A 17,886-nucleotide genomic window follows, 5' to 3' on the forward strand; every position below is an offset into this window, starting at 1 on the left:
TTTCACACTAGTATTAAAACCATCTGGCAGTCAAGTTCATATCTGTCATAGCTGAGTATTGCCTATCCGTGGCGGATCCCGGCACTCATGCCGGAAATAGGCCGGGTGCCATTATAATTCATAGGTCCTGGCTGAGCCCCAGCTGTGCCAGATACGATTGACTCAGAGGAACAGCCTACCAGATGACTTTAACACCAGTGTGAAACTAGTCTTACTCCCCATAAAGAACTTGTCAGGTTTGAAGGTGTTTAACAGCAGATTATTCCACCAGGTTTAGGTAAATACGTCTTCAAAAGAAACGTGATGTAAACTGTGTACCTTTGAATAGATCACTTAAGAAGCAATTCTATTTACTAGGCAGACTTAATTATTAATCCCGCACTTTTATTACACTAAACAGCTATAATCTATTACGAACCCTGTTCATTTCTCTAGAAAGCAATTCACTCCCGCAGAAAGTGCTAGTGAAAGTAGAGCATCCTTATCAGATGTTTACTTGTGATTTTTTTTTATTTTTTTTTCTCAAGTATGTCTAATATGTGGGGTTTTTCTATTGTAGAAGAAACAACGAACGAAGGAACTGTCCCAACTGTTTCATTCATACAACCCTTATGACCACAAGGTAAGGTTAACATCCTCCAAAAGCAAACCTGATCATTGTGTTTATTCAGTACATTAATTGGGATGGGTATTTGTACGGCAAATGTTTTCTACGAATTTTAAATGTCTGCATTAAATGACTGCCTTTTCTCTCCGCTATGTTAAATGTCCTTTTTTTGAGAATGTATATCAAAAAAAGAGAGACAAGTGGGTAATTTCTGATATGAACGGAGTGCCATCCATGCTAATAAATAATGAAACCAAGAAAAAAACATTTAAAAATCTGCACATCACAAGATAAAAGCAATACTTATTTTATTGAGCAACACACAAAAAGATAAAAATATTGTATACAATAAAGATCTTGTGCAGGACAAAAGCTAAATCCAGTAAACATGTGCACACCCAGTCCTAAAATGCAGACAATTGTATGCTGCCAAAAGACACCAAATGCAGTACATATAATATACATGACATCAAATAGGTTACAATACCCATAATAAAAATGTCCAGGCAGTCAGAGTGCACAGATAACACGCCCCATGCGTATCGCTGGAATCACCAGCTTCCTCAGTGTCCTAGGTGTTGTTGCTGTTGTACATCTATTTATATGTATCCTAGTAAGAAAACCATAATCACCTGGTCAGAGGCAGAGCATGATATGGGTATAATGTAATGGAGTGTCAGCATCCCCGGCGTTACCAAAACTGAACTGCACTGCACATGCGCAATATGGCGTGAAACCGGAACGGTGTTCCAACATCCGTTCCACAGACCAGACAATATCTGGACCCTGTAAAACTCCCTTAAAGGGAGTCTGTCACCAGCATTTCACGATTTTTGCGTCGTTAGCCGGCGCATGCGCAATAGTTACTGTGATGTCATACAAGGAATGGGCATCGCAGTGCGCATGTGCCGGCCAAAGGAATGAGTGCGCCGGCGCGGGATATCGGTAGCATAACAAGTTAGTACAAAGGCGGTCAGAGGGAAAGGATGGGCGGGCAGAGGGTAGGAAGGGGCGGGGGGGCGCAATGAGAAGGCTGAGCAAGCAGGGCACCTAAGAGAGTAACGCCGCCCTGGGCACTTGCGAGCCCTCATTTGCATATCTTATAAAGATCGTTTTTGAGGGTTCTATAAGTCCAGGATTGATGCCAGAGGTAACTTTTTTTATTAACTGTAAGCATGCTAGGGAGCTGTGGGAAGGGTTAAAAAAGTGAAATGCTGGTGACAGACTCCCTTTAAGCAGCAAAACTATATACTGGATGTAAGATACAAATGGACAAAATTATATAAACTTTTCCAGAGGTTCCTCTTGAAGGTAGGCTACAAGAAAATAAGTGAAGACATTTATTATCAATAGGCAGATACTAAAGTGCACCTAGATATCAGAAATATGTCTTTATTGTATTTACATTTTGCTGACGTTTTTGCCATTTGCTATAGAATATAAAAATTTACTTTTGTGTGACTCCTTGCCATTTTTTCTTATGTGTTAAGACTGGATATTCTTCCTTCAGTAAGATGTATTCCCAATTCCGTTCAGTCGCATTCCTTTGCTTGACGACCAAAATAGTGTAGAATTCTGGATCTGAAATTTCCTGCATTCGGTGTATACATCAGGAAGTGCTGAAAAAATACTTCGAACCTGGGGCATAATGGACCTGAGGTATGCCAAAAGAATATCTTTTTGGCTTAAGTTTCGGTGGAAACGAGTTAATATCTAGAGATCCCCCAAGTTACGATATTACAATAATTTATTTCAGGATGACCGTTGTAAGTTGAAAACATTTTAACTGAAGGCCATAACTCAATGTACACATAGCATTTGGTTCCAAAACTCTAAAATGTCACCCTAAAATAAGAAAAATGCTGATTAAGATACAATAAGCAGATAATAAATAATGGAAGTTGAGTTTAGGTTCAGATGTCATGCTTGCTTAGGCTACTTTCACACTAGCGTTCGGGGCTCCGCTTGTGAGCTCCGTTTGAAGGCTCTCACAAGCGGCCCCGAACGCATCCGTACTGCCCTAATGCATTCTGAGTGGATGCGGATCCGCTTAGAATGCATCAGTCTGCCAGCGTTCAGCTTCCGCTCCGCTCAGCAAGCGGACACCCGAACGCTGCTTGCAGCGTTCGGGTGTCCGCCTGGCCGTGTGGAGGCAAGCGGATCCGTCCAGACTTACAATGTAAGTCAATGGGGACGGATCCGTTTGAAGATGACACAATATGGCTCAATTTTCAAACGGATCCGTCCCTATTGACTTTCAATGTAAAGTCTGGACGGATCCGTCTGAACTACTTTCACACTACTTTTTTCTAAGCTATAATGCAGACGGATCCGTTCTGAACAGATCCAAACGTCTGCATTATAGTAGCGGATCCGTCTGTGCAGACAGCAGACGAATCCGCTCTGAACGCTAGTGTGAAAGTAGCCTTAAGTGACGCAGATGGAAAAAAAAAAGCTTGAAAACATGTATATCTTTAATATATCTTTTTTTATATCTTTAATTATTACTGAACTCTAGAAATAGTGATTATAAGAATAAAATTTGTTGACTCTCAAGACATACAGTATAGTTAAAAATAATAATGAAATACATCAAATAAAATCACCATAAGGTATAGTAATTAAAACAATTAAAATATAATACATTTGATTGTTCATTGTTGATAATTATCTGATATTACTTATTGATGTTTTATTTTTGTTTGGGTATTTATTATATTTACAACTGCTATATCTTATGATCTTATTGGATGTATTACATTTTATTTTTTTTTTTATAAATCTTTATTATTGTTTTTCACAATTCATTACAAACATCAGCAGTATTAGTTATTTTTACATTATAAAACAGTATGGATACACTTCATAAATTACCCACCCAATTTACCCCAGGGCCTGTTGCTCCCCTTGCGGGGGCAAAAAGAGAAAAAGTAAAACAGAATACTCCTCATCTCCCACCTCTACCGACTCTCCCCTTCCCCCCTCCCCAGTCCCAGGTTTTTATTCAATTAACTATTTCTGCCACAATTTAGTACATCTAAGTTTTTTTCTTTATCGATACTAGATGGAATTCCTCTTTGGCAATCGAGATTCTAGCAAGATTCTCCGATTCCTTGACCATGGGTGACCCACTACTGCCCCAGTGCCCAATGATGCATTTCCTGGCCTGAAATAGGAGTTTAATTGCTATTTCTCGGTGGTTTAGGTTATCTATCCCATCCATCACCCCAAAAATACATGTTTCAAACTCTACCGGGACTCTAAACCCATGATATACCTCTATTTTTTCATTTACCCGCCACCAGAAATCTTGGATCTCTCTACATATCCAAAGTATATGGACATCATCCACACCTATCTGCCCACATTTTTTACAGCTGAAATCTTTGGATTTATAGAATTTCATCAGATCTTTAGGGGAGTAATATACACTGCTCAAAAAATAAAGGGAACACAAAAATAACACATCCTAGATCTGAATTAATTAAATATTCTTCTGAAATACTTTGTTCTTTACATAATCACACAAAAAAAAATATGGAAATCAAATTTTTTAACCCATGGAGGTCTGGATTTGGAGTCACCCTCAAAATTAAAGTGGAAAAACACACTACAGGCTGATCCAACTTTGATGTAATGTCCATAAAACAAGTCAAAATAAAGCTCAGTAGTGTGTGTGGCCTCCACGTGCCTGTATGACCTCCCTACAACGCCTGTGCATGCTCCTGATGAGGTGGCAGACGGTCTATTTTCTGACAACTCATGCTACAAAAAAGTGTGATTGACTTGGAGTTACATTGTGTTGTTTAAGTGTTCCCTTTATTTTTTTGAGCAGTGTAGTATTTTATGTTGAATTGGGTAACCCTATGGGAAAAGTTATGTGAAACCCCATTTTTTGCATGAATCACCTTCTCCCAAAACTCTGTCTGTTGGGAAAAAGATTTTTGCCATTTATCCCTTAGACAATTAGCTGCATTTTTTTTGTTGTCCTCTGATATAGTAAACCTTGATAAATCCTTGATATCAGCTTCTTAACTGCAGTTAGGTTGGCTATAGGTTGTGGAAGGGGAGGTATGTATGTTCCCCTTCCCAATGACGCCCGCAGGGCTTGTTTCAGTTGTAGATAAAAGGTCAGGTCACTCTTTCCAATTCTACAGATGTTTATTAGGTCTGAGTATGCGATTATATCTCCCTCCTTCCATACCTGTCCCACTCTACAAATTCCATTTTTCCACCAGACTTCTTGTTGAATTGACTCTAGCTTTCTAAGATAGGTGTTATCCCACAGTAGAGTATCCATATGTACTCCAGTGTGGGACCACATACCTCTTTCCATATTTTGGTCCATAACCCAAATAGTGGTACTTTATTGGTTTGTTGTTGTGACAGAATGTCAGCTTTAGCAATTGGAAAATACTACAGTTGTTTAGTTTTTTGTTAATTCCTTCTACCTTAGCTTTCTATCTTTGTAAATTGCTCCAGTTTATCATGTTTCTAATATGGCCAGCAAAAAAATAAAGTTCCAGATCTGGAGCAGATAGTCCGTCCTCTTTCTCTCGGGTATACAAAATTTGCGCTCTTATTCTAGGTTTTTTACCGCGCCATATCAAGTCCGTCAATAGGGAAACTATCCTTTTTAAGGATTCTCTTAGGAATTATTGCAGGCGCATTCCACATAATATAGTTCAAGGAGGGTAAAATACACATTTTCACCAGTGAAATGCGACCTGCCATTGATACATGTAATTTTTTCCATATTTCTACTTTTTTCCTTATTTCCTGTATTTTGGGGATCACATTTAAGTGCAGGTAATCCTTAGGGTTAGGTGTAATCTGAATGTCTAAATATTTTACCGGTTCATCTATTTTCTTAATTTCCAGTTGGCCCGGTATTAAGTTGTTTAGAGGGTCAATTGGAATACAGGCCGATTTAGCCCAATTTATTTCAAGTCCAGCATATTTGCTATAGTCCTCAAATATCTGGAAGATCCTAGGGAGTGAACTATGTGACCCCACACACAGCATAATATCGTCTGCATATAAGGCAATTTTTTCTTCGTGGGATCCATACCTGAATCCCACAATCTCCCTATTTTGCCTGATCATGTCTGCTAGGGGTTCCATAGCTATGGCAAACAGCAGGGGGGAAAGGGGGCAACCCTGTCTGACACCCGTACTAATAGGTATATTATCAGAGTGCTTTCCATTCAATATCACTCTTGCAGATATTTCGGTATATAATAATTTAACCCAGGAGACAAATATGTCACTGACTCCCATTTTCTTTAATGTTTCTATTAAAAATGGCCACTCTATGGTGTCAAAAGCTTTTGAGGCGTCTATAGTTAGAATCATACGCTCACCACTCCTTGTGGGTTCCATTTGGGTATTTACATAATATCTAATAATATTTTCGGTTGTTGTTTTGCCCGACATGAATCCCGTCTGATCCTCATGTACAAGCATCGGCAACACCTCCCTCAACCTAGCCGCCAATATTCTTGCTAGTATCCTATTATCAGTGTTGATCAGTGAGATGGGACAATAAGAATCTGGAAAAGTTGGGTTTTTCCCGGGTTTCAAAATAAGAGTAATTAGGGCTTCCCTCAAGGAGTCGGGCAGTTTCCCTGCTTCTCTCGAGACCTCCCACATTTTAAGCAATTTCGGAATCAATATTTCTCTGTATTGGGAATAGACTTCAAACTGAATACCATCTGTACCTGGGGTTTTATTCTTAGTTATCTTTAGTAAAGTATTTTCTACCTCTATTGGGTCTAGGGGAATTTCCAACCTATTCCTTTTGATCTATAGTTAATGTGGTAATGGTGATTCTCTCCAAAAATTGTTGTATTTGCACTGTGTTCTTCTTTATTTTACTGCAATATATATTCTTGAAATATTCTTTAAGCAGATCTATTTTAGCTGCTTGTTCAACGATATTATACCCAAATTTATCTACCAAGCAATGTATGTACCTATTTTTATTTATCTGGGCTGCCACCAACGCGGCTAACTTTTTACCAGGAATATGCGCGTAAATATAGTTGTCTCTCACAAAGTTCTCGGTTTGTTGTTCCACCATCAAAAACAGTTCGTCTTCCATTTTGGTAACTTTATCTAGCCATTCTTTGTACATTTACTCTGTTGAATTCTCAATATATTGTTCTAATTCTAGTATTTTCCCCCTTGTTTTTTTTTAATGTATTGCCGTATATTTTATAATAATCCCTCTAATGAAGGCCTTTGCAGCCTCCCAAACCATGTTAGTTTCCGCTGAGCCCTCATTTATGAGAAAATATTCCTTTATCTCTTTCAAAATTTTGTCATGTGCCCCCGTTATATTTATCCAGCCTATATTTATATTCATACCTCTTGTTTTTTTCCCGCCACCCGTTTTCGTGTTTATAATAATGGGGTTATGATCCGAAATCCCCCGTTGTCCATAGTTTACTCGTTCAATTTATAGTGAACCTCTGTTATTAGTGAAAGCTAAATCAATCCGTGATAGACTTTTGTGCATTTTTGAAAAACACGAGTATTTCCTTTATTTTGGGTGCATTTCCCTCCAAATATCAATCCAACCCAATTCTTGTATAGTGCTTTTTAATTTAGAACCCATACATTTTCCTTGAGTGTTCCCTATTCTACATCGATCTATTTTCCCGTACATTATACTATTGAAGTCCCCTAACACTAACAGTGATTTATCCCCTGCATTAAGCGTGAAGTCATTAATTTTTAGTAAGGTATCTATTTTAAAGGGAGGCGGTATATAGACATTTGCTATTATCCATGCTTTACCTTCTAATAAACAATCCATAAGAATATAGCGATCTTCTTGATCTACGACCGTTTTTACTATTTAGATGTCAATATCCCTGTGTATTAATATACTCACTCCCCGCGCATAGGATGAAAAGACCGAGTGAGAGCTGCATCCATGGTCTTATCATCCATCCCACCGGCTCGTTTATCAAGTGTGTTTCCTGCAGGCAAATTATGGCGGGGAGGAATCTTTGTATTGCGTCAAAAACAGCAACCCTTTTTATACCCCTGCTTGAAACCCCTAATATTCCATGAAATTATGCTCATACAGTCCTATCGTATTATCCAGCCCTTGCCTTATTTATAGTGGTCCGAAGGGAGAAAAAACAGAATGAAGGGGGAACACAGGGTGCGAGGAGAAAAAAAAAAGGAAACAAACAAACCCATCCCCTCAAGCGACACAGGCCTTGCCAAATACCCACCCTACTTTTGACCCAGGATAACCTCAACCCTGGCTCTCTTACTTAGCATTACCTCCTCCCAGCTCGACCCCCGCCCATTGCCCCTCACCTCTTAATCTTTTCTCTAATCCACTCCCTCACCGACTCTGCAGAGTCAAAAAACCAAGTTCTATTCTCCCATTCTATCCTAAATTTAGCTGGGAACATCATTGAGTACTTAACATTATTCAGACGCGGTATTTTTTTTGCATCAATAAACTGACTTCTTTCTTTTACCGTTTTGCTTGCATAGTCAGGAAACAGTAATACTTCTGCACCCAAGTGTTCCAACCTGCCCCTCTTCCTAGACCTACTCACTATCTCCTCTTTTATCCCTATCTGATAATAAAGTAATCATTATCTGTCTTGGTCTTGTTCCCGGAGGGGGTGGTTTCACCGGCACCCTGTAGGCCCACTCAACAAAATTTTTGTGAGCCCTAATATCTTGGCCCAATTGTTTCGTCAACCACTTTTGTATGAATCCAGAAAGGTCCCGTCCCTAATCTCTATTTTTAAAAATGAGAAAGTACAATTTTCTTAAATATGATCTCTTACATGCATACACATTCTGTTGTAGGCATGCCTAACCTGTGGCCCTCCAGCTGTTGCAAAAATACAACTCTCAGCATGCCCGGACAGCCTACAGCTATCAGGGCATGCTGGGAGTTGTAGTTTTGCAACAGCTTGAGGGCCTCAGGTTGGGCATCCCTGACCTATTTGATACCAAGATGAATCTTTGCTTGCTACACCAATTTAAGAGGCACCACGTGGTGGTTGTCCACAAATTCTTCATGAATTAAAAGGTCCATGACGGAGTCTTCCCTAATATAGAGTTCTTATAATGTAGATATGGAGATTTATATTTTTCCTTTGTTTTACATGGCCTTCAGCAAGCCATGAATATGACTTTTCAGACAACAGATGGATCAATTATCCAAAGACTGCTAGATGCAGCACTAAAGAGAGAGAAAAAAAATTAATTAAATGTTCCTTTTAGACCACCAAGTTGTTTCTTAGAGGTATTTCCATCTGGGACATTAATGGCAGGGGCGGATTGGCCATAGACCTTGCAGGGAAATTTTCCGGTGGGCCGCTGCCCTCTTCACAGCCCGCCAGTGAAAGTTTTTGGGATGTATTTTGTGTTGCTGGGGCAGTATTTTGTGATGAACTGTGGTATCTGGCTCTGTTTGGGTGGTATAATGTGCCATAATATGGTATTGCTGGCCCTTACATCAGTTTGGACCAGACTACAAAACAGGGCCACTTTTAGTATTTTTCCCAGCACCACTTTAAGTTCCCAGTCCACCCCTGATTTGCATATCGGCAGGATATGCCATCCATGTCGGATAGGTGCAGCTCCCACATCTGGACCCATGCCTCTCTCCAGAACCTCCTGAAGTGAACAGAGAGCAGCCGCGCATGTGCAACCAACATTTGTCTCCTATCTGTGGTGTGATCTACTTCACTTAGGGGACCCCGATCTTTAGTTAGGAGCGGGTCCCAGAGTTGGGACCCCAACCTATCTAACACTGACTGCATTTCCTAGGGATATGCAATCAGTGTCCCCAGATTGGTCATGACTGAAAAATCTACTTCCAAAAAAACTAATATTGAAATTGGAATAGTCGCCTGTCCTACTGAGCTCTGAAGGTGTGACTAGAGGACTTAATTGGTGCTTTACCTGTGCACAGAACCATTGCATCATCTTGGTATTTATTCGTGGGTACAGGTTGGATACATAGTGTCCAAAATGCTTTTGGTTGACAAATTAATATTAATGACTGCTAAACAGATTTTCTCACTGTGAATTGATTTCTCAGCGATGAATCAATAGGCTGCATTCTCTTGAGAACCGGTTAGGTACACAGAATGGCAGGCTAACGTTTATGTAGGTGACAGGTGCCCTTTAATGTTTTCCTGAAAGGTAATGCCTTCAAGAAAAGCAGGAGCAGATCAATCAATGTAAAGGTGAAAAGTGGAGCAGTATTTGATACTTGTCTCTCTTCTTGTGCAGCATATCGTCTTTATTCATAGCACAAGGAAATGCTCTTATTCTTTTATTAGCGCTCGTGATGGCGCGTGGCTGCACTCTTCCCCTGTTGCCTCCTCTGTTCATATCCTTTGTGGCATTGTATCAAAGTGTCCTCAAATGATTTTGGCATTACTTGTGAAGACCTACACACTCCTTTACAAATTAGTTATTCAGCAATGTAGAATAGAATGTGACTGCAGATATATCCCTTTTGATGTTTGTTAATAAATTATTATAAGTTGTCTGGCCTGTGAGCGACTTTCCGAGCTGCCAAGAAGTATTCTCCTGGCCTCCTTTAATGCTAGCATGCTGCTTGCCTCTACAGCTCACCTGCAAGCTTTCAAAGTGTATCTCAGTGATTAATTGGGTTTTGCTTTGTGATCTTTGATTTTCTCTTAAGTAAAATAGTGTGGTATTAATTGTCGGTAATTATTGAAAGTGACCACTGCCAAGAAATTGGGGCAGACTGGGAACTTAGTAGCCACAAAAAAAAAACTGAAAGTGGCCCCATGTTGTAGGTGAGTCCAAAATGACAGAAGTAGGCAGGGCCAGAAATACTGATGTGCAGCACAAAATACCTCCCCAGCAATACCAAATACCATAGCGCAGAATAAAATATTGTCCTATTACCATAGTGAGCATGGTGATACATTAGAATTCAGGAGGGCCCCTGTGGCTGCTGGCCAGGAGTATAAGTACCTGATGCTCCTAGCTCCTGAGGGCATCAGTTCGCTAGGTACTTGGCCAGCGGCCATGAGGAGAGCTTTGAGTGGCCCCCTGGACATCGGCCCACCGGGCCAGTCTGCCCCTGCAAGAGATTGACGTGGTTAAATATTTTGGGAAATTGAAAACTTAGTATCGGATAATTTTGTGTTCTAGACGCCTGGGACTCCATCCCGCCTATTTTCCTAGGCGTACCAGTGAGTGGTAAACATTCCTTGATTTCTGATGTATTGAGGAGATGTTTCTCTTAAGATTAGGATATCGCTAACCAGAATTACTGTTTGACAATCTAATACACTGACCAGGAGTCTCTGAACTTGCAGCTCCACCAGCAGACACACCAGTAGAAGAAAGTCTTGAAACTAGAAGAAGAAGATATCAAGCAACAGAATTGTGATACTTTGACTCTGTCAGTCTTGTAGGCTGTGGATGCATTTCTGCTTTTTAGCTTCCTACTGACACTGAGACCTTAGATGTTGTACAGAGCCATGTGCGTGAGGTCTAATTTGATCTATAGGTTTGCCAGTTAATGTGGTGCAGTTCCTGCATATGTATAGAGTTCTTATGAGGGAGCCGTTTTTAACAAATGGCAAAATAGAATTTAGATTAAACAAAAGGATACTATAGTTTACCTGCTTGACTGTGTTGGCTTGCTAATAAGGTTTTGTTCACATTGAGCAGTCTTCTTCATCTCAATAGGACTTTTGAGACCTCCATAATCTGCTGTACAAATGACCATATTTACAGGTATCAAATACATTTTTCACTAAAAGAAATATATGCAACAAATCTGCTGCATGTGCGCATACCCTTTTCATGCCATTTTACAGTAAGTTTTCTTTTGCAAAGCAGCTATGCTCTGTATCCTGGCTTCCCAACATTTTTTCTGGAGCCTCAGCAAACAGTGAACCTTGACCTTACCAATGCATGGCATCCATACCAAAAAGAGACATGAATAGACGATAGGAAAGGTGTAGTTAGAATTATACTGTACAAAAGATTGTGTTTCTCAAACTAGCTGTGATAGATTTTTTTGTTGATGGGACAGAAGTATCTTTTCCTGGGACAGTGGGATTATGCATTCTATGCAGGATGCTCAGGGACCATGCCGTGCCTCATCAAGGTTCAACTTACTGCTTCTATGGTCACTAACTTTTCACACAACTTTGCATAAATTGATAGTACAGGTAAATGGAAAAAAAAAAATAATACATTATATCTTATTAGAGGAAAAAGGCTTCTGTGTGCTTCCATGTCCATGCCCCATGCCTCAACATTGCAAAAAATAGGGCATGTCCTATCTTTCACTGAATCTTGAGGATCGTGGACCCATTGAGTCAATGGGTCCTTGCCACGATATGTAGTGCACATGGCCAGTGCCCGTGATATTCGAATGCCCCACGATCGTGTGCAGGAGAACTAAATCTGGATTTAATCCTTACACTGCCTTCCTGAAGAGATTACTGTTATGATAGCTGGAGGTAAGCAGTTTGAGAGTTAAATCTCCTGACCAGTAGCTACAATAAACAGTAGTGATAAGTAGACATAGCACTATGGTAAAAGAACATAAATCATTGGTTTTCTCTCTGAAGTGCAACCCTCCTCCTTCCTGACACCCTAGGCACGTGCCCTTATGTGCCTTATTGTAAATACGGCCTGGCTCCCAGGAACCCATATCTGGCGCACTTGTCTCTCCCCTTTGTGTGGGTGGGCAGCAGATCATCACAGGTGAAAGTCAAGCCGCTGCATCTCCCAGGAGTGTATTGCAATAAGCTCTTTTTAACCTATTCTTCCCCTGCATCGAAAATAGATAAGCAAAGAAAATATACATAAAAATACCTAACAATATTTTGATTGAATGTATATTGCAATAATACTAAATTTGAAATGCCCCATTCATTGCATAGTAATACTTTTTGTGGGATAAAGCTTTTGATTCTGGTTTCTTACTGCCTTCTTTGAACTTCCCACAATTAAAGGAAATTTATCTTTTACATTTTCTCTATGTATATATTTAGTAGAAAATGTCAGCATGTCAGACGAAAGCCCTGCATTGTAGCCATCTCGCTGCACATAATTCTTTATTCAACACCACTTTGTCAATCTAACATTTCATCTTCCTTGGATAAAATGGATATCAATAATAATTGTGTTATGGTAATAACGGTATTGATGTATGCATGTTGTCTACAGAGCTCTTTGAAAATAACAATATAAGCATATGCTTATTAGATTAGGAAACAAAAATGAGTAATTTGTTTTAATTACTTGGAAATATAATTACTTGTGGGTTGGTTAGACGCACGGGAAAAAAGATGCTGCTACATTGTTTGGATCAAATAGGGAATTTCAATGTAGAACAGGAGATGCTTTTGCAATAAGCCTTGTTTTAGTGTATGCAGTAAGATACAGCAAATTCAAATAGGCCAAGTATACACAGAGCTCAAAAACTTTAAATCCTCACAAGATGTCCTTTCAAGCAAGTTATTTTATATATATTTTTATATATATATATATATATATATATATCTGCCATAATGATACTTGGGACTCACCAAAGTAAATGATTGTCAGCCTAACCCTCCATCTATGAGGAACATGGTTATGTCCAGTGTTATTCACACTGTATACTTAGTTGTCATTGCACACATACAATCATATCACATATAATTAATAATAAAGAAAAGTTAGCTGTATAACAAGAGTTTGCTGCAGTCTCCAGAGTACTATAATAACTAAAAAGGCAGGTCAAAGCTTCAATCAAAAGCAATAAAAGCTACTCCACAAGCACATTCTAATAATGTGAAAGACTTCTTTCAATATATCCATATGAAGAACACACTTTTTGTAAAGAGGGATCCCATTGTTACTAGTAAATGCACCGTCAACGAAGGCATGCTCTGTATCCCTATAATCCCTCGGCTACTGGCTGCTGTTGACCATTGTGTCTGTAAGATGACTACATGGCATTTACTAACATAGTTTTGTTGGTATTCTGTGCCGTTTGCTATATTTCATAAGATCCAGAGATCTCCCCACCTGACAGCTCAAGGGGAGTGTCTTCTGCTGCAGCTAAGGGGGCATTTCCATGCTCTCCCTATCAATGCAGGAGGCAGTTGAAGGATGAATCTGAGCATGCGCGACCATCTCAATGAGCAGGACAAAGGAATGAGAAAAAATAAAAAGCAGGTGACACTATATAGATATTTTATTGAATAACTCAGTGGCTATGCTAAATCTTTAATTACATGCAATTACAATAGAAATCAGATCCAGGTGCTGGTTTAAAAACAGTAGAATATTTTTCATGGGACAAACCCTTTAACTTACTAACCTTTCTGCCCCAGTGCTCTGGCAGCAGGAGGAGTGGGGAGGGCTGCTTTAGCTACTTATATCTCTGGATTGGTAACAGCTAGAGATATGGGCTTTGTCTTGTTGTTTGAAAGATGACATCCCAAGCTTTCAAACAATACCAGAACCACAGCATTATCTTTACTAAATTGGAAGATATCGCTGTTAGAAATTGGGATGGCAGTGAATGCATCTGAAAGTGAAAGTAAATGCAGATGTTACCGTAATTATTCCCGAACTGTGATATCTCCTGCTGATGTTGTGCTAATGCTGTGGTTCTGGTCTTGCATGAAAGCTTGGACTGCCAGCTTTCAAACAAGACCACGTCCATGTTTTTAGCTGTACCTACCAATCCAGAGATATGAGCAGCTAAAGCAGTCACCCCTGCTCCCCCCCCCCCCCCCCCCCTGCACTGTTAGGAGGTTAACTTGCAGATCACTAGATCTGCTAATGATTTGAAAATGCCTTTCCGAGACTCTTTCTTATAGCAACTGGAATAAAAATGCACAGTTCTCACAACTGAGTGTGGTACATCCATTGCCTGAAGTAGAAATGGTAAATGCTTGTCGAGGTTGAGACAAGAAAATGGATTTTGACTTCTCATCATATTCCACGACTTAATTATTAATTGGCAGAAAAGATTATGTAAAGTGTAACTTTTGCTGCTTCTGCTGCTTTCCTTTATTCACACATTAGCAGACATGTTCTTGGACCGTACTTATCAAGTCTTTCAAATTCTACTCTTTGGCCTCTCCTTGACATGTAATTCCCCATGGAATCATGATAATGCACATTAGAAACAAATGGAAACATATGGACAACAACAGTGGAAAACAATGCTATCATCTGTGAAGTAAATTTACTTCAAGAGAACCTTTACGCCCTTGACAACATTTATTTTTCTCATCGTTGGCCCCCTTGTGCTTTGTCCCACAATGGTGAGCACTTTGCTGCAGGCTAAGGGTCCAAGAAGTTTCTATTTCTGGGGCAAGATCATTACCTTCTTTTTTCATATGAACTCAATGCCATTAGTTTTCTGTAGTGTGTGTTATAACTCTGCTGGGATTTTGATCTGGTGTAGTGGAGCTGAAGAGTCAGTTTCTTCAGGCAAAGTTCTTTACTGTGCCATTGCTTCGTAGGGTCATTTTGATATATTTTAGATAGCTTATACTGGTTACTTAGAGGCAATTTACTATACTTATTGTATTGACAGTTTTTCAGTGTTGTGTACAGTTCTGCTTTTATAAAATATACCCATAGTTCCTGAAAACATGAGCCTATATAGAAAGAAAACATATACATTGTAGTGCATTATCCAGTTAGTGTAGTCAAAGTTATCTGAGGTTGTTGGCTTTGGTATTCTGTATTATGCAAGTTACTACTGGTGGATTGTACATACTAACCAGCAGCAAATATACCATTGGTATAGCCTGTGCAGATGCATAGGTGCCCTTTAGGCAATGGAGATTATAGCAGCGTTATAAAGGAACCCAAGAGAATCTGACATAGTGAGGGACTCTGATCCATCTGATGAGGATTGACTAGAGATTCATAGTAAGGAACACTATGATGAGCACCGTACTCTTGATAAAGTAGGCCCACATACACATGCTATTCTTGTACAAGGACCCTCTATTATGTCCACCACATACTACGGTAATTTAATTATTTTCTTGACTTTAAAAAAATATATAATCTGTTGGGTGGTAAAGCTAGTGTTAACAGGGAACATCAGTGACTCCAGCTGTTGATCTGTCCTTTCTTCTTACTTAAAGGGATTAAAGGGAACCTGCCACCGGGATTTGATGTAACGAGCTGAGGACATGGGTTGCTAGATGCCCGCTAGCACATCCGCAATACCCAGTCCCCATAGCTGTGTGCTTTTATTGTGTAAAAAAAATAATTATTTGATAGATATGCAAATTAACCTTAAATGAGTCATGTCCCTGAGATGAGTCCAGCGTGAAGGAGCCCAGCACCGCCCCGCATCCTCTGAATCCCCTCCTTGCTCCCCGACGTCAGAGAGCCGCAATCTCGCGATGCGCGAGTTGGCGCATGTGCAGATACTTCCCTGAGGCTGATGCCAGCACAGGGAAGGAACACTATGAGGACACTGCGCATCGCGAGATTACGTTGCTCTGGCTTTCTGACGTCGGGGAGCAAGGAGGAGATTCTGAGGATGCGGGGCGGTGCTGGGCTCCTTTACGCTGGACTCATCTCACATACAGGACACATCTCAGGTTCATTTGCATATAGATCAAATCACTTTTTTTACACAAAAGCACACAGAAGCTATGGGGACTGGGTATTGTGGATTTGCTAGCGGCCATCTAGCAACCCATGTCCTCAGCTCTGTACACAAAATCCCGGTGACAGGTTCCCTTTAATGCAAAAATTGAAAATTAGACATCATATAGTACATGACTATCTCTTTCTAGCAAAGCTAGAACCAGCCCTGTGCCTCACATGGATCCGGAGATCTCCCCATTCATTGCTCTAGTAGATTTTTATCAAGATGACAGCTCAAGGGGAGTGTCTTTTCTGCTGCAGCTCAGGGGCGTGTCTCAGCTCTCTTTATCACAGCTCAGGAGGCAGTTGAAGTATGAAACTGAGCATGTGCGGCCTTCTCAGTGAGCAGGACAAAGAAATATGAAAAAGAACAAACAGCAGGTGGTGTTTTACAGATAGATTTCAGTGAATAACTCAGTAGCTATGCAAAATTGTTAATTACATGAAATTACAAAAGTATTCAGATTTAGTTGCTGTTTTGAAAACTGTAGAATATTTTTCGTGGGACAATCCCTTTTAAGGGCCCCATACACATTACATTTTCAGCTGAACGAGCCAAGAAAGGCAGGTCTGGACGACATTCTTATGTGCATGGGGAGCTCCCAACTCACTTCCAGGAGATGAGCTTTCTCCACTCTCACCATAGAATATATATTCACTTTTGGCCGGGTATGTGTATGGGTCGGGAGAGATAGCTTTTGGCTAACAGTTATTGAATATGTATGCCCACCTTCATACATTAGCTCTGCCTGCTCAGAATCTGTCCTGTTCGTACAAGGCCTTCACAAAAATAAAAATAAAAAACCATCAGTGAGAGAGATTATTAGTACCTAAAGAGCACATGTCAGCAGGATCAAACTTATTAAACATGGCATAGTGCTGGGTAGGGTCGATCCTGCTGATTAAAATGACACATGTCTTGTGAAAATCAGTTGTGGCATTCATTGTTGACAAGTAGAGTGTGACATTTTAGTCTTGAGTTTACTATTTTTACCCATTATAATGAGCATTTTACAAAATGCTCTTCTATGGGAATGCTGGTGGTTATGCCTCATAAGATTGTTATGGTTGTAATTTAAAAATGACTGTTTTATTTTTGCACAGATTTTACGTAAAATGTTGAATTCAAATTAGTGCAGTTAAGGCTTAAATGCTTTACTCATGCAAAAATGTAATTCACTCAATTTTGAAATATTACTGCTACACATTATACTATAAAATGGTTTGGATGTTGAAATGAAGTTACTAGTCTCTTGTGTCACCATTTATTTTAGTTGTGAAAGGCTGGAATTAAATATGCCACATAGTTTAAGGGTTCTTTCACACCACATTTTCTTTTTTATTTCCAGCAAGGAGTCCTTTTTTAGGTAAACTGGATCAGTTACCAAAACACATGCAAACTGATAAAAAATGTAAGATAGTGCAGGTTTTCTTTTAAATTTTTCGGTGGAAACAAGGCAAATATAACAAGGAAAAAAGGTGGAGTTTGAATTGTTACCTGTGAGTGGTTGATATTTTAAAAAGGGGTTTGTCAGTGGGAGGAATAATTTTTTATTTTGTTGATAGGTCCATAAAACGGATGGATAAAATGGATATTGTACTATTGTATAGAGTTTGTT

General features: G+C 39.6%; 1 protein-coding gene across 3 annotated transcripts in view; it reads left to right on the forward strand.

The window, feature by feature from the left end:
- The window catches only part of CDKAL1 (CDK5 regulatory subunit associated protein 1 like 1), a 963,682-nt gene that overhangs the window by 726,788 nt on the left and 219,008 nt on the right, over positions 1 to 17,886 (forward strand). For all 3 annotated transcript variants that reach the window (XM_040432802.1, XM_040432800.1, XM_040432801.1), the window contains one exon: positions 560 to 622. In XM_040432802.1, coding sequence (XP_040288736.1) covers positions 560 to 622 — 63 coding nt within the window. The remainder of the gene's footprint in view (positions 1 to 559; positions 623 to 17,886) is intronic.

The sequence above is a fragment of the Bufo bufo genome, chromosome 5 (assembly GCF_905171765.1).
Source record: "Bufo bufo chromosome 5, aBufBuf1.1, whole genome shotgun sequence".
Lineage (NCBI taxonomy): Eukaryota > Metazoa > Chordata > Amphibia > Anura > Bufonidae > Bufo > Bufo bufo.